At 45.1% G+C, this 21,959-nt stretch overlaps 2 protein-coding genes across 3 annotated transcripts in view; both read left to right on the top strand.

Moving 5' to 3' along the window:
* EPS8L2 (EPS8 signaling adaptor L2) overlaps positions 1-8,153 on the top strand; it is a 67,363-nt gene extending 59,210 nt beyond the window's left edge. For both annotated transcript variants that reach the window (XM_074918440.1, XM_074918439.1), the window contains 5 exons: positions 74-181; positions 1,667-1,808; positions 4,453-4,636; positions 5,451-5,583; positions 5,927-8,153. In XM_074918440.1, coding sequence (XP_074774541.1) covers positions 74-181; positions 1,667-1,808; positions 4,453-4,636; positions 5,451-5,583; positions 5,927-5,998 — 639 coding nt within the window. In that variant the 3' untranslated portion in view covers positions 5,999-8,153. The remainder of the gene's footprint in view (positions 1-73; positions 182-1,666; positions 1,809-4,452; positions 4,637-5,450; positions 5,584-5,926) is intronic.
* A 1,520-nt stretch (positions 8,154-9,673) lies between these two features.
* TALDO1 (transaldolase 1) lies at positions 9,674-17,596 on the top strand. Its single transcript, XM_074918305.1, has 8 exons — positions 9,674-9,838; positions 12,995-13,118; positions 13,600-13,707; positions 14,376-14,507; positions 14,953-15,128; positions 15,302-15,499; positions 16,542-16,687; positions 17,370-17,596. The coding sequence occupies exons 1-8, from the start codon at positions 9,742-9,744 to the stop codon at positions 17,400-17,402; spliced, it is 1,014 nt and encodes a 337-aa protein (XP_074774406.1). The 5' UTR covers positions 9,674-9,741; the 3' UTR covers positions 17,403-17,596.
* Positions 17,597-21,959: the final 4,363 nt, after the last annotated feature.

The following is a 21,959-nucleotide window of genomic DNA, read 5'->3' as shown; positions in this document are numbered from 1 at the left end:
CCACTATTTGCCATTTATGTATGCCAGAAATCTGATATTCTTGCTAGCAAATTAATTTTTCTCCCTTTTTCAGGTGTTGGAAGATAATAAGCAGTGGTGGAAGTTGCTCAACCGGAGTGGGCAGGCTGGCTATGTCCCTTATAATATCCTGGATGTGGTGAAACTGGAAGAGCTCGAACAGGTCTGTAGTCAGGTGATATTTAACTGATAGCCAGCTGCAGGGCATAATCAGCCTCTAAGATCTTGTAATTAGACCTCCCTGGATTCCTTAGGATGCTGTGCACAAGTTGGGATGAACCCTCACAAGTCGATGAACCAGGATCCTGGAGGTTCCTGAGTCTCCTATGATAAAACTCACATTTTGCCACCATTACCTTCCCCCTCCCCAGACAAGGCCCGTCCTTCCCATCCATGTGGCAGCCTCACGCTATCCTCCCACTCCAAGATGCCAAGCACACTGTCTGCTGCCAGTGGTCCCTGGCAGGTGAGATTACTGTTTTGGGTGAAGGCCAAGTCCTGTGCTTATGGCAGCAGCCTGCTACAAAGTGACACCCTAGCAGAAAGGGACGTGCACCTCCAGCCTAGCACCATGACTTGTCACCCCAACAGAAAAGGTCTTGTGTTGAGGTGTCACCAAACAGCTGCTGGCCATAGTGGCTTGAAAAAGCTCCACCTTTTGCCAGGGCCTTGCCCCCAAAACCTGTGTACTTCTCAGCCTATGGTTTACCACCTCATCTATTGCAAAACCCTGCTGCTTTCGGGGCTGTGCTGTGAACAGGATGAGAAAGCTAATGCAGCCGTAAAAGCAAATTTTGCCACAAAAATGCTGAGATTTTTTTTTGTTGGAGGATAAATTAAAGCCAGACAGTTCCCACATCCAGTTCAGTTCAGCAGCAGGAACAAGTTACTGGAGTGGAGGCAGATGGAAATACCATCTAAAAAAGTTTTAACTGAATATGGCTGTCAAGCACCTTGCATGGCAAACATGTAAAGCTGGAGAGCTCGAAATGCCTTAAGGAAGCACAGAATTGTATCCCCACTTCGGTATTTCACAGTTTGGGCAAAGCATAAGGTTCCCCAGCAGGCCTCTGAACAAAGGCCCTGTTAGTTTTATCAAGAAAATGTCAAAAAACTCTTTCCAGACTGCTATGGGTGCTGGCAGTGGTCCCACTTAACATCCAGTTACTAGAGCAGTGATACTTTAGCTTCAAATGGGATTTCATTTTGTTTTCTCTTCGTATAAAAATCCTTTTGCCTCCATTGCTCTCCATCTCCAAGGAAGCCCTATGAGCAGTAATTTCTGCATAGCAAAGCCTAAAGGGCCAAGTCACTCAAGTGAGAGCAGTCATCCACAGCAGTAGTGAGCAAGGAAAAAACACCACGCCTCTCCACGTGGTGAGTGTGACATGTTTTCCAGGGATGTAAATGCCTCCACTCGGTCTTCAGCCTTTGGTTTGGGTTATGTTTGTTCCCATGCAACCCCAGAAATTAACTTCTTTCATGCAGCTCCACCTGAGCTCTCATCAGCCTCAGCTGAGCGGCCCCAGATCAGCACATGGCAATTTGTCCTTCAATTTGCTATTGTGGGTGGGTAGCAAAAAATTTAAGAAAATGAAAAATGGCAAAAAAAATCTGACACCATTTTTCTTTCTTTCTTATCACCCAGTCTAACCAGAGGTACAAAGGAGACCTGAGCCCCAGGGGATATGGACCATCCAGCCCAACTCACAAGCTACCTGCCAGCTACGCTGGGGATAAATGGGGAAGTGAAATGTTATCGCGCAACTCTCCCCAGGACGCCAAAGAACGTATGTGTCCCACACCGTGCTGCCAGCATCCAGGCACCTTTTACCCCACACAGAGCAGCCTCAGGCAGCCAGAGAGCATGGCACCATGGCTTTGCATTGCCAGACTTAACTGAAAAGTTTCTGTGAGCACATGCTTTTGCTCGCTCTCTGTCCCAGTGGATTTCCTTCTTTCTTCACATTCACCATAACGGTCTGTCCGATGGTTTTGGTTGCTGTGTGCGTGTAACCAGACTTACCCAAGTGTGTCCCCCTCCCACAAGGCTCTGCACAAGCAGTGACCGCACCTTTTAGTGAAAAGCAACAGACCAGCAGTGGTTTTGGAGGAGATGTACAGAGGAGACTCCAGGTAGTTAGTACAACAGCCAACAGAGCGGCCCTGAGGAGCTTCACTGACTCACGTCTCAGGCAGCCTGGGACAAGCAGGGCAAAAAAGTGATCACTGTAACCCTCCTTCCAGCTTGACCTTCCTCCTCCTCCCAAGGAGAGTTTCCTTTCCCCACCAAAACGTTTAAGTCTGTCTAAGCAATCACAGACATTCAGGTCAATCCCTTTCTCTCACCTCCTTTGCTCTTGTCTCCTGCCACACACGCAGCGCCCACCTGGCCCATTCCTTCCTGTGATTTCAGAGAAATCCCAGCCAGCAGATCAGCCAGATACGAGACTCACATCACTCGCACATGCTACGTGGGGTCAGAGAGCATGAGACAGACCAGGAGCCCTGCTCACCTCACCCCCTTATCACACCCCGTGGACACCTGTAGCAAGCTGTCTCCCCAAGGTCACAACTGGGGTTCACCCCCTGTTCAGCTACCATGGACTCATGGAAGCAGAAGCCGTTTTGGGATGACAGAAAGTCCCATAATATGAGCATCACAGACATGTATCTGTTAATAACACTGAGATACTCTCTACAGTTTTTAGGAGTTTCATGGAAAAAGTGGTATTAGATGATGTGTCACTGGAGTTTTATGAGTGTGTTGCTCACTCCAGTTCATGCTTCCTGCCACTTCTATGTAGCTGCACAGCAAAAGCTGAAGCTCTGAGGACCTGGATCAGCAAATTACTTATTAGAAGTAGCATAGAGGACTGAAAAGCAGAGGGAGCAGGGCTACAGCTCAAAACCAAGATGCTAATTGTAGGTACACACAGAACTGGCCTTCCATATCAGGCAACAGCGAAGGGGCAATGGGAGGAAAATAAATGGCAACACAGGGGTGCAGAAAAATGGGAACCTCGTTCGCAGAAACAGATAGTCAGGCCTCCCTGACCTCTGCTGTTTCATGTGGTCTGGGTTTTTTCCCCTCCCTGCTGCTAAGTTTGCAGGGCAGTTTCCTTATTTCAATAGCCTGAAGGGAACTAAGTAACTCAAAAACAGGAAGATGACAAACTAAAGCAAAATCACAACAGCAACACCAGACATCAGGGAAAAGGGACCCTGTCCCCTATCACCACTTGACAGCACCAGTGGGAGCAGACACTGCCAGATCATGTTTTAGACCCTTGAGCCAACTTGTGCTAGTTGGTGTTGCAGGGTTCTATGTCCTTTGAATGAGGTGTGATGAACAGAATAAGTCAGCAACACAAGAAGCAAGATAAATCCCAATATAAATTTGTATATAAAATAGGTAAAAATATAGGTCCTTACCACCACCTGCTACATACACGAGTCACACAAAATGAATGTGTTCTTATCAAAATGTTTTCCGACTATTTTGCCAAATACGACACTTTCCCCCCCAAGAAGTGATTCTGAACAAGAATTTCCCAGGCAGATTGATGGTTAGTTTTGTTCCTGTGGACTAAAAGCAAGTGCCTCTGCAGGTGTGAGCTCTCCTTTTTCACACACATATACTCAGTTAAACACAGACTGGGGGATACGTGCTTGTTGAATGAGACCAGTCAGTCTGCTGGTATATACCATGACAGAGAATGCACTTTTTGCTAGAAATTATACAGCTATATCAATGCTAGCCAACACCAGAACCAGAGATTTCCTTTCTTCCAGAAAGAGCAGTAGTTGTTCCAAGACTCTAATTAGCGTAATGAACACTGCTGAAGAAATGAGGCCAAAATCTCGGGCATGCAGTGCTTGTACCAAACCACCAAACCGTGCCCTTGTCCTGGGGCAGTCACACTGCAAGAAACCCTTGAGCAGTTTTTTAGATTCAGTGATCGCTATGTGGACAACCAGCACTTGGCTGTTATTTTGTGATAACTTCTCTCCATCATTCTGGAAAAGAGCTGCAGAAATCTGGATTTCTCCAAAGAGCAAGTGAGGTTTCAAAAGCTGAGGGAAGTTGAGACTGTTGGCTTGGGAGGAAAGGGGAGATTCCCACAGCCTGCTCCAGCAGTCTGCCAGCCTTTAAAACTGTGGCAGTCTCCCTTTGCACATTCCTGATGGAAGTTTGAAGGTCAAAAAGTCATTGCTCAACCTACTGTTCTAACAAAGCACTTAAACTTGTTCCTGAAAACTAAAATACAAAAGTAAGCACTTTCCTTTGGTGTATTTACAGAGTTCATAAAAATGTAAAGCAACATTTTGATCTTCCTTACCTTTTCCCTGCAAATACATTAATTTAATAGGATTTGTGAGTGAAGACTTGATTTCATTACCTACTCTCTACCTTGTGCCTTGTTTTCCCAGAACTTATTCATCATATGGATGAGCTGAACGATGAGTTGCTAAAGAAGATCACAAACAATAAAATTCAGCCTCCCCAGAGGAATTTCAAAGTGGAAAAGCCTCAGCAAGTTTTTGTGCCCCTCACCTTCGAATCCAGCACTGAAGAAGTCAAAGCTTGGCTGGAGGCAAAGTCATTCAGCAAAGAGTAAGATCTGCTTTACTACTATTATGAAATGCTGGTCCTTGGTTTAAAAAGGACTGGGGGAGGCAGCTTGCAACATTTCAGCTGGATTACAAGTCACTGGTATTTACATACAGAGCCTGTGTTGCAAATTAAATTTCAATCATATTAAATCCAGACTATATAACCAGTACATTCAGAGCCTAAGATCACTCCCTTTCTTATACACTATCACATAAACCTTGTCTTACAGTGCAGCAAAATACCTAATGAGTAGCTGCAAATAAAGGAATGGTCTTGCTTATTCACACACCTCATGGCCAAACGCTGCACAACGTCCTACCGCTGGTGCTTGTCTGACCCCAGTTAGCCAGTTCAGAGTGCTGAACATAGAGAAAAATAACTAATTAACTAACTAAACCCGTGGCCTGAAATGCGAATTCCAGATGACTGCCTGTCTCTGAGGAAGAGGCAGACCCTCAGCTGGGGCTAGAAAATCTTCCCAGCCACCAGGAAGGACCGAAAAGCTGCACATAATCAAAGGTTAGGAATTACAACTCACACTCTGCACAGTGAGCTAAGAGGAGCTCCAGGACTGCTCCCAAACGTGGTGCAACTGGAGTGAAATCACTGCAGTACCGCAGGGCTGGGGACACAGTAGATGCCAGGGTGACGCTGGTTACCCAACAGTTGCCACCCTGGCACAGCCCCAGGCCTTATGCTCCTGGTGCAGGAGCTGCACCTCACCTACTCCTCGTCCCTTTACCTCTGACTCCTCACCTTTAGCAAGAGGCCACGTGTAGCACAATTATCATCTCCTCACTTTGTGTCTTTCCAGGACAGTGGAACACCTTGGCATCCTTACCGGAGCTCAGCTCTTCTCCCTCAACAGAGAGGAGCTGAAGAAAGTATGTGGTGATGAGGGAAACAGAGTATACAGTAAAATCACAGTGGAGAAAAACCAACTGGAGGTAAGTGGCTTTCTGGACAACTGCTGCCTGAACAGGTGCCTGTACCAGCAGTGTCAGACATCCCATAAACCAGACATTTTAAGAAACACAATTTTAAAAAAACCTAATCAAAGCCCACACAACCAAAAAAACCACACCACCTAAAAATACCAATTATTCTTTTAAGGTAAAAAACCCCAGATCTGTAAGGCAGATCACCCTGTCTCCCCTAATGAATCTGCCTTCTTACCTGTATCACTTAGCCCTTTCAAACTAGCTCTACTCATACAGAATTAGTTAAATATTATAATTTAACTACATCTTGAACTTTAAATTCAAACTTCCTCTTTTGTTTCCCTTCTAGAAAAGCAGAGGGGAGTCAGAGCTCCAAGAAATCATGAAGCGTCGCCAGGAAAGGATTGATTCTGCTAATTAAAATCTATCTATTTTATTTCAGCTATTAGTCATAGTAGTGCAGGAAAAGGGAGTGAAAGCAATGATCCCCAGTCCAGAGACAGCAGTGCTCCACACCTGGAGGTGTAATTGCCATCAAAGTGACAATTTCTTGAACACTGTTGATAAGGGTAGACAATAAGACCACATGTCGCATTGGGAAAGGTGTTTTAATATTGCATGAAGTATTTTTTTTTATATCTATATATTTTATACTGAAATTTTACGTGCATGCGATCAGAGCAGATCAGAATTCACATGTCTGAATGTACGACAATGGCTGGATTCAAGCAAAAAAGACCCCACAAAGCTTTTCTGGTAGGGCTGTACCTGCTCCCACGCCCCTTGCCAGCACTGCTCGGGCAGCGAGGGCATGGCACGCAGCACAGAACAAGCCAGCCTGAATGTTTAGAGTCTGGATCACAGAAATAAGTCTTTCCCCCCGCTTTTCATTTCCCTCTCTGTGGCAAATATCCCCTGCAGCCCACTAGCAAAGGCCCTGTGACAATTCAATGTCCTCTTTCTGTCCCGTCCCCCCTCAGTGGACGAGGTTAGAATTGAGTGACAACTGAAGTGATTTGAACCTGCAGAGAGGTGAGTTCAGCCTGATCATCCCTGCTTACGCGGAGGCTGGGGCTCAGGGCAGCTGTGCAGCCCTTCACCTTGTCACTGATCCTGTGTCAGAAAGTTGCAGTATTGCCAAAGCCAGGCCTCAAACAAGGAGATGATAAGCCCCTACCATTTGGTCCCAGCCCAGTCACTCCCAAAGCCCTTCCCAGGGCATTTGCCACTCGTCCCCACCTTCTAGTTTTCATTGCAAAGAGTAATCTGAAATGCTTCCTAAATATCTAAGAAACAAAAGCACACTGGGAAAGGCAGTTTTAATGCAAATGGCCACAAGAAAAAATTATAATAATCTAATTTAGTAGAGGTTATTGTTCTTCACTTCCTGTTTTTTTTTTATGTTATGTGCATATGTATATATCTATCTAGTGAAATACATTCTTACAATCTACAAATAGGGATGAGGAAAAAATCCCTTTCCCTAGAAACATAATTAAGTGATTATGCATCAATAATTTACTCGAAGTTTTAAAAGCACAAGCAAGCATATAGTAGATTTCCTGTCCACAGCAAGTTTAGCACATGCTGGATTTATATCTATATTTTACTTCCAGACCAACTTGACAGGAACGCAGTACAGCAAACACACCTACAGGAACTGCTCGCAGACCAGGAACACTGTCTTTCCCTCTCCTTCACACACCTTAACTTTGGCTGAATGGGAACTCAGGCCCAGATTCCACAAAGACTTACACAGGTGCTTTCCTTTACATGCTGTGAATGGTCCCACCTCCTTTAAAGGTTAAGCAAATGCCTAAGTCTTTGCACAGTTTGGGCCTGTCCTCTCACATTTAATGGAAAAAACTGTACAGCAGTGCCTGGGGAACGTGTCTAAATCTGAGAATACTGATGCACCTCTCAATTTTGGCTTTGTTCTTACAAAAATGTTTCTAATGGATGATATATTTTCATAATCTTCAAAGAGGGCATTGTTAGCACAAGCAGAATTAGGGTGCAGGCAGAGAATTTCGAGGGGAGGATCATGGTTTTAGTCACAACCCTGCTGGCTTGCCACAGTGGCTGGAATTTGCAAAGTGCCTTCACCTTGTCAGGGAGGGATGAAGAGGACAATCCTCCAGAGAAGCCCTGGATTAGGGTGGAGATGGGAAGCAGGTGTGAACACTGGCAAACCACTGGTGTTAGAATTCCAGGATGCTAAATAATTTCTAAAATGAAAATAAAAACAAATGGTGAGCTAGGAAACACAACACCATTCTTGTCTTCGGGTATAAAGGAAAACAAATCACACAGAATTATAGTTACTTGGGATTATAATAGAAGAGTACAAAACAGTTCTGTAAAACCAGGAACCACAGGAGCATTTCGTAAAATAAATATATCAGTAGACCTTATTGCAGAAGTCACTTTTAAAAGTTTCCATGTGACTGAGCTGTGCATCTGTTATATTTGTATTGCCTGCAGATAATGCTATAATGCACTGTACATTAATGTAATTGAACGAAGGATAAAATGATATAACCATGCACTGTATAAGATTTATTAAAATAGTTAAGTTATACTTATAACTCCAGCTCTGTCTCCTTCACTTAGATATAAATGAAAGCAACAGAATGCAAAAACAGTTGTTAAGGGTTGGTTTTCATAATGATGTCGCTCTAAGATACACAGCAGAGTATCTGAAACCGCCTGTTTCCTTTTGCTTCTGGGGGACTGCCGATCAAAAGGATGTTATGGCCTTGATAATCACTCATGTCTAAAAACGGGTCGGTGAAAATCCCACATATGATAGCAATCAAATGCCAGGAGAGCTACAAGCTGAATCCAAAACATCTCCTTTCTCATCAGTTTGAAGAACAAATATCTCTTACCTCTGGAACATGCAACTGAGACAACATGCCAGCATTTACACACACAGATGTTGTCCAGGAGTACACTGCGCACTGGGAAGCTAAAAACACCCAACCCTGGTCACCACCAGCTAATGCAGGGCTGAGAACAAAGAAAGGGAAAGGGATATACAAGGGAGGCTCTGTTATTCCTTGGCAAAGGGCTCTGGAGACAATAACACATCTCCTACATTGTCACAGAATTCAGACAAGAGTTAAACTTAGCACGTCCCTCCATTATCCTCTGGGCTGGACAAAGCATACGGAGGTTGTACCAAAGCATATCCATGTATATCAGGGAGGGAAATTACTGTGGCAGCTTCAACAACTGAAACAATACAAGACAAAATGGGAAGAACAGCATGATCCAAAGAGCTTCTGTTTAAAGGCCAAGTGGCATTTCCTGCAACATTTCCAGCCAAGGCTCATTCTCTGTTTCAGAAGCACAACCATGTTAACAGGATTGGAGTTTAAATGAAGTTTAGGCGAATCAACAGTCGTAGGTGCTCAAGAACACATGCCTGGCTGGGTTAGGGGGGCTCTCTCTGCCACAGCACTGCAGGCTGGAACCCTGGCTGAGGAGGTGTGTTGAGTCTCGCCACAACACTAGGGAGTAAACGCACGGCTCGGCTCCTGCAGTGGGTTAACAGGCGTGGCGCAGCTGCCATTCTTTCCTCAGTGCTGCTGGACGCGAGGAACGCCTCACCCTCACCAACCCTCCCGCCGCCATTTTATGTCACCGGCAGTGCCCTGCCCCCGAGCGGCCCCACAGGCCCAAGAGGGACGGATGGTTGAGGGGTGGATGGCTGAAGGGCGGCTCGGGCGTCATGCCCAGCCGTGAGGAGCCTCCGCAGGAGCTCTCGGGGACAGGAGGGTCCCCCTCAGCCCCAGCCCACCGGACAGCAGCTCCCCAAGAGCCGCGCTGCCCTCTCCCCGCTGAGGGCAATGGCGGGCAGAGGCGCTCGCATCGCCTGTCACCAGAGTGACACCCCCCCCCGCCCTCACGAGCCGCCAAACCACCCAATCAGAAACTGCCTTCCTTCCCCTCGTCCTATCCCGGCTCCTCCGGGCCGTGTCCGTCTTGCCCCCGCGCTTCTGATTGGTTCGCCGCCTCGCTCCTGGGATGGGATTGGCGGCGGGCGGGCGGCGCGCCCCTCCCCGCGGGGCGGCGGGTGTCGGGAGCGAGCGGCGGGTGCGCGGCAGGCAGGGTTAGGCGCGAGCTTATAGGCGGCGCGAGCCCCCCATCATACGGATTATGTCGGTGTCTCCCGTGAAGCGACAGAAGATGGAGTCGGTGCTGGACCAGCTCAAGCACCACACCACCGTGGTGGCCGACACGGGGGACTTCAACGGTGAGAGGCGGCGAGGGGGGTCCCTGTCACCGCACTCCCCCCCCCCGTGGAGTGGGCGCGCCCGGCCGAAGGGGCGAGTGCCCGCGGGGGAGCGAACCACCTTGGCGGCGGGGGGGGGGGGCGCCGGTCGCGGCGCGTTGCGCAAGGCCGGTGTTGAGAAAGGCGCCGTTACCTAACGTGGGGTGGGGGGCCTCGGCCGTTCTCGGTGGGTTCCGCCGCAGGCTGCGGCACGGCTGCGGCCAAGGGCAGCCCGGAGACAGCGCCGGTGGCTGTCCCCGGGATCTGCTGTCCGGGTTCCGCTGCGAAGCGTCGAGCCACCCCCATGTCCCCTGGGCTGAGGTCTGGGGGGCGGCCCGCGCGTTCCCGGCTGCTGGGCTAGTAACGTCCCTCCTGTGGCGACAGCCCGAGTGGCTCTCGGTCCACTGGGTCCCCAGGGAGCCGGAGCAGGCAGCGCCCCGCAGGTGAATTGGCCGGTTAATGCTGCTCCTGCCGAGCCTTCGCACCTCGTAGGGCCGATCCCGCCCATTTGCCAGACCCTCCAGTGATATTTTTTTTTCCCCTCTTTTGACCTACGGTGTGCGCAAACCCCCAGCGCCATGAGCTGGTATTACTAAGTGCCAGACTCGACAAGATAAGCTCAGCGGGGCTAACGAAGTATTTTCCAATAACCAATGCCGATTTTGTCTTTATTCTTTTCAAATGATGGAACAAAAGCAGTTATGAAGCAAAGAAATTAATTCAAGAGTGCTTTTGTTTTCCTTATCTGAGAGAAGGAGCCAGCGTGCTCCTTTCCAAGGGAGGCAGGTGGCATTCTATTATAAAGCTGCTTGTCTCGAAGCTGTCACTGCCCGAGCGCCTGCACAGGCATGCAACTTTCTTGGTACATCAGAGCTGAAAAATCCCTCCCCTGAACGTCTCTGGGTTGCGTAGAGCAACACTCGAATCCTGTTCTGCCCTCACCAAGGCTTTCGGTAATCTGTCTGCTGCTTACCTAATCCTATAGGTGATGAATAAACAATCCTACATGGCAGCTGCCAAATGCCTTGTATTAGGAAACTTAAGATGAGGAGTGCACAGGGGTAGCAACACCTCAAGACATGAGCCTTGTGATCCTCTGTGTGTGTATTTATATATTTGCACTAACTCTAGATAATGTACATCTGTTAAATGCTTCAAATTGCTTGATTTCAAGCGTCGGGCTGTGTGGAACATTACGGAGAAACTATCACTTGCCCCTAACAGTCTGATATGAGAGGCAAGCAGCACACCATGACGGGTTTGGAGCACTGATGCAGCTTTATCAAGCATTGCATTAAGAGAGTTGGAAACACTAAGTGACCAGATCACTTTAGCCTTGTCAGATTTGTGTAGCTCTGAGTAGCAACAAACCTCGCTAAAGCCCAGCATGTGCTGAAACTGCATGAATTTAAAACAGTACCCTGGTTTCAAAAAAGCATAATGGGAAAAAAAAAATCCTTCTACGGGTGGCAGTAAGGAGGCTGAGCACTGCCCACTGCAAAGTTTGAACAAGCTACTTGAAACAGTTTTGCAGTTAATCAATCTCTGGCTGCCAGTTGTCACTCACGGATCCTTCCTACAGTCCAAACAAGGCTACAGTCAACACCCGACACCCTCCCTGTCCACGTTAAACACTGATCCTGTTAAGGTGCTGTTGTTGCTAACACCAGTTCCCAGTTTTGTCACTAGACAAACATGTTGGTAAGGTGCCATGTAGGAAAGGATGCTGGTTTAAATGGCTCTTGAAGCAAGTGGTGGCCTCTTTAGTAGCTGTACTAGGTTTGCTTTTTAATTAAGCTGGACAAGAACACTCCCTTTTGCCTGGCTTTCTTTGTGCTCACGCTGAGGAAAGGTTGCACAATGGTCATGGATCCTGCACCGAAAGCTCGTACTGCACAGCTAAAACACAGGCTGCTAACTGCTTTCTGACAGAACTAAAGGTGAGGAAAACTGGGTGATAGACTTAATGAGATCAATTTATGCATGTTGCCAGAGACCCATAAGAGTCTTCAAATGCTGCAGGGCTGCAAAGGAATAAATCCTGTCAAAATACACTTCTCTAAAATTCTGCATATGCTTCAGAACTGAGTTTCATTGGTGTACTGCTTTTTTTTTTTTTTTTTTAATTAAATTGGGTTTTAAAATTAAAGTGTGTTTTGAAGGACCTGGTTGTATAGAATGGAGTTGCTCTAGGATCACAATCATTGCCTAGAAGGGAGCTGTCAAGTATTTCTTCTATTTTCTTCTATGATTGAAAAAATAAAGTTGCACTAACTTGGGTTTTCATCCCTGTGTAAAAACGCTGAGGTAAATGAGCTGGTAATAAATATTTTGTTATTTTTGACATTTAGCTGGGTTAACAAGGGAGCTTGCAAGCAGCAATCACTGAAGGGCCTGCAGAGGCTCTCCCCCCTTTGCTGAGTCAGGCTCTGCATGCCAGGCAGCTCAGCTGTTATTAGGACCAGACAAAGCATGGTCCCAACCTACTCTGGTAAACAACTGGTATCACCTGAAGTAGGTGTAGTCCAGGGTTTAAGGTAAGCCAAAGAGTCAAATATCTCCTGTCCTTACAGGAAGCCTGGTAGAACAAGGAAATTGCAAGAACCAGTTACTAAGAAATGGTCTGCAGTTATTTGAAAAAGTTTTAAAATGCAGTAAGAAAAGTTGCTAGAGCCTAACAGATGAGTAGTTCTTCAGTTCTGGTTCTAACAGTTGTAGACAAACACAAACCCAAATGCCTGACTGCTAGAAGGGAAGAAAGATCCCCTTGTCTTTACCTCCCCCCTGTGATTCAGGGAACTCAGCTACGCTAGTGAATATGATATGGACAGATGGAAGAAGCTGAAAATTAGTCCCACTTCTCTTCATCTGTCATTTGTACAAGTTTATTTCTTTTGGGCAATGTCTATAGTAGTGACTAAACTTTGCTGCATCTTATTACTGTAGCTCTGTTAACCTTGTTCTGGTACTTCTGGCCAGCTTTCAGGCAAGTGCTATTTAAACACTGCACTAGTCTGCTCTGTCATGAACGCTACTATCCTACAGCCATAAGTGTTACATTCTTGTTTATTTGAGCAAAATGCTTTTAATTGCTCAGGCTTGCTGATTGTTTTAAACAGGCTATTTTTATTTCCTTAGCAATTGATGAGTACAAGCCCCTGGATGCCACCACAAACCCATCTCTGATACTAGCTGCTGCTCAGATGCCAGCTTACCAGGAACTTGTGGATGATGCTGTTGCCTACGGGAAGAAACTTGGTGGGTAAGTGAAGAGTTTTTTTTTTTTTTTTAATCTCAGTAGATCTATATTTAAGATGCCTTGTTTATACAAATAGTGTTTAGCACTACTAGCAATGTACTGGGGTTTTCTCCTTGTGTACTCATGGGTGTATCACCTGCCACAGAAAGCCTCAACCCTTTAAGAAAAATTTCTTACACCCATTTCAGATGTGCTTTGAAGAAGCACATCTCCATTTACCAGTCCACACGTGGCCTTCTGGGACTGCTCAGGAAAACACTCTTGAGTTGACAGCATTACATGAAATGGGGTCCAAAGGCTAATACTGCAGGTGGTACAGAGAGAACAGAACATAATCATGGAGCAGAGCAGAACTGGCTATTTGAACTCTGGAATTTAATGTTAAATGGGCTGTGAAATTTGATCTTCAAATCCATGGCAAGGTGTGAATGCACTTTCTTACCCCCCCCCCCTTAGAAATTATTTTGCTCTTTGTGGTTTTCAGGTCAGAAGAGGAGCAGATCAAAAATGCTTGTGACAAACTCTTTGTATTATTTGGAGCTGAAATATTGAAGAGGATACCTGGCCGTGTGTCCACAGAAGTAGATGCAAGGTTGGCTCTTTTTCCTCTGGGTTACCCTGGATATTTGTACATACAAAAAGAGACATGATGTGAGTTGGAGAAAGATGTTCTTGACTAGACAGCTCACTAAGACTAGCAAGCATTTACATCGTTAATATTTAATTGGAGCATGGATTTCCTTTAGTTTGCTTGATTCTAACTCTGTGACAAAACTTTATGAAAACAAGTAATGCTGTGCTTGAACTTTCGTAATCTTCCTGTTGTTAAGCAAGGGAAACCTCATGCTTCCAGTATACTTAGTTTTGCTCGTTCTCTTCTGTGTGATAACATCATCTCAATTTACCAAGAGATCTGTTTTAACAGTTTATTTCAAGACTTGCATAGGACTCTTCTGTTAACCTACTCATGGCCAGTTCAAAGGCTCATCTTCTGCATTCGTTGTGAAAAACTTGAGGAAAACTTTATAACGTTCTCAAGGAAAGCTATCTGGAGCTCTGATCCTCTGAATCCGAGAGTAGCAGTGCTGTCAAACACCTGCCTGATGGGCTCACAATCCAGGAAGTATCTCTGAGAACAAAAACCCGCTACTGGCACATAAATGCTGATAAAAAAGACAGTGTTTTTCAATGGGGTTGGCGGGGGTGAGCATTGGAAGAAAAAAAAAGTCAGTTTTAAGCAGTCCTGCTCTTGTTTCAAAGGTTGTCCTTCGATAAGGAAGGAATGATTCAAAGGGCCAGGCGACTCATTGACCTTTATAAGGAAGCAGGAATTGGTAAAGATCGTATTCTCATAAAGCTCTCTTCAACATGGGAAGGAATCCAGGCTGGCAAGTAAGTGTTTCTGTACCTGGTGTGCTGATTCATAGCATGCTTCTGTCTGTGCACAGGCACCTGCATTCTGCACTTAAAGAATTGTTTTGAAAGTGCTGCACCAGGAAATCTATTACTAGGGCTACAGCTAGCAAGCAAGGTGCTCTGCTACAGCGTCCTGTTGAAATAGGAGAACTTTGTTCATACAAAGGCCAGGCCACAAAGAGGGTTTCCTGAAATACCATGATAAATTGTCTGCGTTTGGTTCAAGGAACGGCGTTAAATAAAGCAGAGTCTGGCAATGCAAAAAAAATTTGCTGTTAGCTTAAAACTTTAAAGCTTATAAACTGTACCATGTGTCTAATTTAAGCCAAGAAATTCAGTAGTTTTAACCTACCAGCTTGTTACTAGCATATAAATCCAGTAGGTGAGCAAACTGCCATTTTAAACTAGCCTATGTCTGCAGGGTGCTGGAAGCAGAGTATGGGATTCACTGCAACATGACCTTGCTGTTCTCCTTTGCTCAGGCAGTTGCCTGTGCTGAAGCTGGAGTTACTCTGATTTCCCCATTCGTAGGACGTATCCTGGATTGGTACGTTGCAAATGGAGATAAAAAAACCTATGAGCCTTCAGAGGATCCAGGTAAGCTTTCCTTTTAGGATATATTTTAACCATACAGTAGCTACTCATTCAAACTGCAGTTTACTCATATAAATCCTCTTATGAAAAACCATTGGTTTTGAGCATGTTCTAAATAAATAATCATTTGTACTCCAAATGAATTCATCTGAAAGTTGCTGATCTCTCCTTTTCAGGAGTGAAGAGTGTCACTAAGATCTATAACTACTACAAAAAGTTTGGCTACAAAACTATTGTGATGGGTGCTTCGTTTCGAAATACTGGAGAAATAAGAGCGCTTACAGGCTGTGACTATCTCACTATTTCACCCAAGCTTTTGGCAGAGCTCAGCAAAGAGTATGTCAAGTTAACTCCCAGACTCAGTGTAAAAGAGGGTAAGTCTACGTAACTGGGGCTTGCTCGGCCTCCCTTTCTTCTTGAATGTTAAAGAGTACGCGGTTCCAGCCAGCTCTGTGGTGCTTGTTTCTACTCTGCTTTAAGGAGAAGTCTTGACCCCTCTCTAAAGGCAGTACCACAGCCTCGTTACTGCAGTGCTGCTACAGTTGGTGACACATACAGTTGCTTCTTTAGGGTGTTGGGTCCCACTGGGTACACTAACTGGACGTACTGTGGGGTTTGAGTGTGCTTAAACACTGGGCACCCTCTTACTGAGAGGACAGGGAGAGCAGAAGGAAGTTCATACTTAAGTAAAATTTCATCCCAAGCATATGAATATTAGGAAAGATGCCAAACATGGTTTAATCTTATGTTAATATTGCATCAGTGACACAGCTCTGGACATGCCAAATGTGTGTTTCCCTCCAGAAACTAATCATATGCAAGACAAAGTGATTTGATCTAGGGATACTGTGCCATGATGGTTTTAAATGTATGCTCCCATTGAACTATTCTTGCTTTTCTGTAGCCTTATTAAAATTCTACTTTGCAACTCGGAAGATGAATTTGTGCCCAGCTGTAGCCATGGCTTGCTGCTTACAGGGTGCTAGCTGCCTTGTAGGCACGTTATCAATTGAGCTTTTGTTAGGTACTGCCAGATAATCAAAGACCTAATTGTTCAACATATTTGCTTAGAATGTCTCACTGCAGTAGGACTGTTGCATAATTCTTCATAATAGGCCTGAAAGTACCGTACCATTCAGAAGCAGAGACAAGATAATGGCATACACATAAACATTGTATTTTAAGAGAAACTGATTATCTAGGCTACCTTTTTTTTTTTCCTCCAAAACTAGATCAGGAACACTTTCAGTCTTGCATCCCAAAGTGTGCTCCTGTAGCAAGTCATGGTGAAAGAGCTGTTTGAAATTTTTCAACAGCTGGAGATGGTTAGAATCTTGAGAATGTTTTAGGAAGCCTGTGGCATTTGATAATAATCCGATAATACAGTTTGACTCTTTTTCAATTCCCCTTGCACAGCTCAGGCATGTGACCTTGAGAAGATCCACCTGGATGAGAAGGCATTCCGCTGGCACCACAATGAAGACCAAATGGCTGTGGAGAAATTATCTGATGGGATCAGAAAATTTGCTGCAGATGCAATTAAATTGGAGAGGATGTTAAAGGTAGATGTTACGTCATGCTGCCTCTTGTCACCTCTCACATTCCTCCAAGTACTGCAGCAAACCCGCAGTTCCTTGTGGTAGGGCTGAGGGTTAGGAACTCATAAGCAGATCTGATCAGGTTTTTATACAGGTAGTACGTGTTAGTAGGACAGGCAGCTAGAAAACTGGCCACTTAAATTAAGTGAACTTGGTAAACTTCACTGAATCTCAAGAAGGAATTCATGCTGGGTGTATACAGCCACACCTGCTGTTTGAGGCTCAAGGCAGTGTTGAGACTGGCAGCTCATCAAGATAACACTACTGTCAAAGCAAAAAGTCCCTTAAATCTCATTCTAAACTCACTGGTTGTGAGCAGTGGTACAAGACACGTAAAAAACCTTCAAACAGCAAGCTGGAAATAAATCATGCTTGTACTTGGCACTAGGAGACACCAAGAACAGATACGGTGAGTACAGCCAGGCCACATGAAAGCCTTCTGTCAGTTTATGGAGTCTTTCAAATGGGTTTAATTGAATTGTGTGTGGTTTGGGGGGAAGAAAGACACACCAAGTATACCTGATTTAGGCACTTCTAACAAGAAGTCTTGTTCTGACTGACAACTACTTAATAGTGACTTAAGTTCGCACTGCTGAAGCACGGTTCCCAAACTCTTACTCAGCTGTTTACTTCTCTTTTTTTCTAGGAGCGAATGTTCAGTGCTGAAAATGGAAAGTAGAAAAATCAGAATTTTCCTGAGTGGTCAAGGCTGTACCACCTGAGGTTAAACAGATGTATAAATGTCTTATCTGTAAAAGTCTTATGCTATGTATGGATAGATTTCTGTATTATGCTTTTTTATCAATTTGCAAAGGGACAAATAGAATTTCAAATTTTTGTGGCACTTTTGTCAATACATGCAAATTAACATGAGAGAGTCTGTTCCTTGTGATGTGTTCATTTCACTGCTGCAAGAGACACCTGACACTAGGAATTTAATACAGAAAGTTAAAAAATAATTAAGTCTGCAGTCCTAACACATTAAGAAAATGGGTTTCTCTTTCACACTGTTTTACTAAAGAGAAGTGATAGGTTTCAAAAGCCCTCCAAAACTCACAAGTATTCTTAGGAGAGAGAGACACACACATGTATATATGCACACTAGCCTCCCATCCCTCTTTCTGCAGCTAAGGTGGCAGTAGTAGTGACTTACTGGTTGGTAAACCTCACGAATGTCATCATAATTATATTTCAAGGCTTTTTAACAGGGGGAAAAAGCTGTATCATAAGGAATTTTGTCAAATACTCTTTTTGTTTACTACTTGCCTAAGCAAGGTAACAGCAGGAACATGGAATACATTGAAGCTGGAAATGCCACTTTGATTACAACACAGGCATGAGCTACAAGTATCCTGGTGTTATTGAAGGCTATGCTTTCAAAATTAAGTAACTAAGCCTCTCAAGCAGTTAAATAACTTGACAATGGGTTAATGGGAGCTGACAGAGTGAACATGTGGATACAACTCAAGATTGGCTGTTAGAGCTTTGCATATTGTCTTTGGAGGAGTTACTGCTTTTCTTTATGCAACAGTCATAGAATTGCTGCCAACCCCACCCACAAATGAGGATTTTATGTCTGGGTTTTCTGTGCTGTGTTTTTTTTTTTTAAAAAAAAAAAGTTCTATCACCCCCCTCCTTTCCTCATTGTCCTTAAGCTGCTGCTTTTGGGAAAGAGGTAGAGCTGTGTGACAGCCTTCCTCAGGAATGACCTAATCCTAATGCAGCACTTACCAATTACAGGGCTTTCCATTAAGTTGGGATGCATGTGATTATATTTCATTAAGACTAATTAAATAAATCTCTTATTAGTTTATATAGGTCCAGTTCCATCAAGAGTAGACATGAGGTTCCTGTTTATATGTAGACACAATTAACTGTTTCCTGATAGTTGCTTGAACTTAACCTCAAAAAAAAAAAAGGGCAGCACTGAGGCTACAATACTTATACACACATACTATATCCAGCTTGAATAATACAAGAAAAACAAGCCAAGGGAACAAGGTTACCACCAACATCAGTACTATTACTCGGACATTGCCATAACAACCTGGGAAGTGCTGTTTCAGCCACAGCCAGCTGTACAGCCACAAACCAGATGCAAGTCTGATAACAGAACCCTATCGAACACCTACAGGGTGTTGTAGCTTCCCAGCCTTGCCCTGGACAGGCCGCACATGGGGCTGGGAATAGTGCCAGTCTGCCAGAGGGAGATGAAGCCACCTTGGGGCATTGAGCCAGACCCCTCTGGTCTACAGCTGTAGGTAACAGTGAGAAGCAGGCTAGGGTAGAAAGCCAGCTTTCCGGAGAGAGGTGACCTTCTCCTCCTTTCAAAGGTCAAGCTAGCATTAAAAGCTTTACCCTGCCCCCAGCTCCCTCCACTGCCACACAGCCATCTGACCTACCACTGCAAGTCAAAGTGCACACTGTGATTGAGATCCCTGCAGTCATTACAAACTGTTAACAGAGTATTTGTATCCTACTGAGAAGGAAACAACTTCAAGCACAGCAGAGGTGCCAAGTACAAGTCTAGGCTCTCTGCTGTGGCTCAAGCTTTCTCAACATCTGTTTTCTGTTCCACAATATGAGACAAGGAGAGGTCTAGCCTCTTAGCAGACTACACTTTCCAAGCCAGACAAGTTCGGCTCCAACTGTTAACAGTTACAAAAGTATGAAGTCATGACTTTCTCAGGCAAGCAAATGAGGTTTTCAGCCAGTGCAGAATCACACTGCCTGAGATAGCTTTAATAAAGCTGCACAGCACCGTTGTGAGACTGACAGCTGTAGAAATGACAGACCAGTGAGGCCCATGGCAAGCCAGAGCAACCAGAGATGACTTCTGAAAGGCAACACAACTCACAAGCAGGCACTTCAACATGTTCTTTAACAACTGCTATTACAATAATCAGAACAGAAACAAGGTAGGATGGGGATCCTCAGCCAGACAAAAATATTTCCCCACAGCAACAAGCCTACTTGTGAACATTAAACACAATGTCAGTGATGAAGAGCTCAAGTATTTCCCGTATTCTGAAGAGGAAGATCTGGGGCTGTAGAAGTGGCAAATACAGACCTGCTGTAAAGAGAGGCCTGTGTGGCTGTTGCTGGTCTCCCTCAAAACCAGATCTTTCTTCCTCACGTTCACTGACAGGTGATAAGCCCTCTACAGGCTCTAACTTAACCTGGATAGTTGGATGATTCTCAGCCTGCCACAGCCTGTCTTACAACCAAGGCAAGCATGTCCTAATGCCTGGCTTCTTAGCAAAGGAATTAGGAGGTATTTTAGGCTGCTACTGCATTCTTACAGGGTGGAAGGGTTCAGGCATGATTATACAGCAGAGAAGCTGCATGAAGCTGAGCTACCCAAGTTAGCCCTGACCCTGGCTGCTCAGTCTTCATACCAGCTTCATTCTTGATGCAACACAGAAGGATCGCTTATCTGGACTTTGCGTTTACCAGCCCATTGGCATGAACAGGAATATTTTTATTGATTCCTTCAGCTGAGCCATTCTCCTGAGATCCATACCTATTTGTCCTTTTAAAAAAATTAATAATTCCAAAGCAACGCAGTGCTGTTAGATTGCCCTGGATCACCAACACATATTTTCTGCAGAAGAACAGAGTGCTACATGCCAGTTTCTTGAAACAGCTCAGCTGTGCATCTGCATCTGATGTGCAACCATTTCTCTGCATCTGTCCTACGCTTTAGCTGCTACTGACAAAAGGTCAGATCCAGAAGTAGCTGGATTTGACAGTAGTTTTTTAATATAGAAGCTTATTCTCTTGCCAAAACCAACTAATTTCATCTGGACCAAGGCTTGGCTCCTAGGAACACAGCCCAAAGGAATGGTGGTTATCTAGGGACTAATCCTGCTCCAAAAATCCTTTGCAATCCAGTCCTCTTCTTCTCACTTCGCTTACAGGGCACATATTCTCCTATTTCACAGGACTTCTGTATTAGGTCTTCTCAGGAAGACCTGCTGCACCACACCTGGTGAATACAGGCAGGGCTCCACTGAAATCAGCAAAGCAGCATCAGTTTGAACGCCCCAAAATGTCTTTACACGTTCTGTATAACTCTTCAGAAACAGAAGCACTAGTTGTCACTGAAAAGTCAGTGGGGAAGCCACATGTTTATGAAGATGCAGTCCTTTCAAACAGAACTAGAAAGTAGACAACAATCAAAAGAATCCAAGGTTACCCTCTTAACTTGCATTCTCCAGAAGGACTGCTGCTGTCCTTTCAGGCTACCTGAAAAATGTTTTCTTCCCCATTACCTGCATATTTGTTTTTTGCACACACAGCACAGGTCAGCAGGTGTCTGATACCCAGCTCTCCAGACACCAGCCCCTTATGTAGATAAACGTGACCCACACCTCCGGGTGCAGTGTCACACTGCAACATTTGGTGTCACCTCTGGTAAACTACTTTTCTTCTTAAAAAAAAAAAAAATCCAAACTCATTCACCTGAGGGTTGCTTACATCTTCTCCCAAGTCCTACCAGGTGCCTTACAGGGTTTTTAAGTGGGTTTGTTTTATTTTTCTGACACTGCTGCCTGCCTGGCACCTCTCCTCTAGCACCATTAAGATTCATGGACATGACCACTAACCAAATCACCTCCAACCCCTGTGAATCTTTAGCCTGTCTTTCCATAATGACCATCAACAGCTCTGATTCCTCTGCTGACCTGCAACGCGGAGTGCAGCTGTCTGGATTCTTTGTCATTTACAATGTAACACCATCACACACCTGGAAAACTGCCAGCCTCCCCTCCCCACTGAGGTTGGGTGAGTTGTGCCAACTGGAGCCCAAAGACCTCTGTGCAAAGGCCAACTCCGAACCCTGAAATAACCTGGAGCAGAGTAAGCAGTTATTTTGGTCCATGAATTGAAGCCACCAACATAAACTCACCTGCCAGACCCCTCCACCCTGCACTTCACTCAGCAATCAAGTCATTCCCATCACAAAGTAGTCCCCTTGATCTCTGTGGCTACTAAACAGATCAGGGAATGCCTGGAAGGTGCCTGGTCTCTCCCCTGTGGATAATCCTGCTGCCCTAGGGCAGCACATTCCCTTCGTACCTGGGATCCTCTTTCAGCCTGGAGTCCACCTCCCAGGAGAACACAACCCAGGTGGGTCCCTTCTCAATTTAACCTATTTTACATCCTTCCTTCAGAGAAGTCCAAGAGAGACTCCTTAGACTTTTCCAAGCATGTGGTATTATGGACTCATTGCTTA

The sequence above is a fragment of the Athene noctua genome, chromosome 14 (assembly GCF_965140245.1).
Source record: "Athene noctua chromosome 14, bAthNoc1.hap1.1, whole genome shotgun sequence".
Taxonomy (NCBI): domain Eukaryota; kingdom Metazoa; phylum Chordata; class Aves; order Strigiformes; family Strigidae; genus Athene; species Athene noctua.
The sequence above is the reverse complement of the archived record's forward strand: the minus strand, read 5'-3'. Positions and strand labels throughout refer to the sequence as shown.

Bases quoted from the DNA above. Each gene is read 5' to 3' on its own strand.
- TALDO1 (XM_074918305.1), top strand. From the start codon at position 9,742: ATGTCGGTGTCTCCCGTGAAGCGACAGAAGATGGAGTCGGTGCTGGAC. The intron at 13,119-13,599 runs GTAAGTGAAGAG...TGTGGTTTTCAG, and splicing joins TACGGGAAGAAACTTGGTGG to GTCAGAAGAGGAGCAGATCA. The intron at 14,508-14,952 runs GTAAGTGTTTCT...CTATGTCTGCAG, and splicing joins GAAGGAATCCAGGCTGGCAA to GGTGCTGGAAGCAGAGTATG.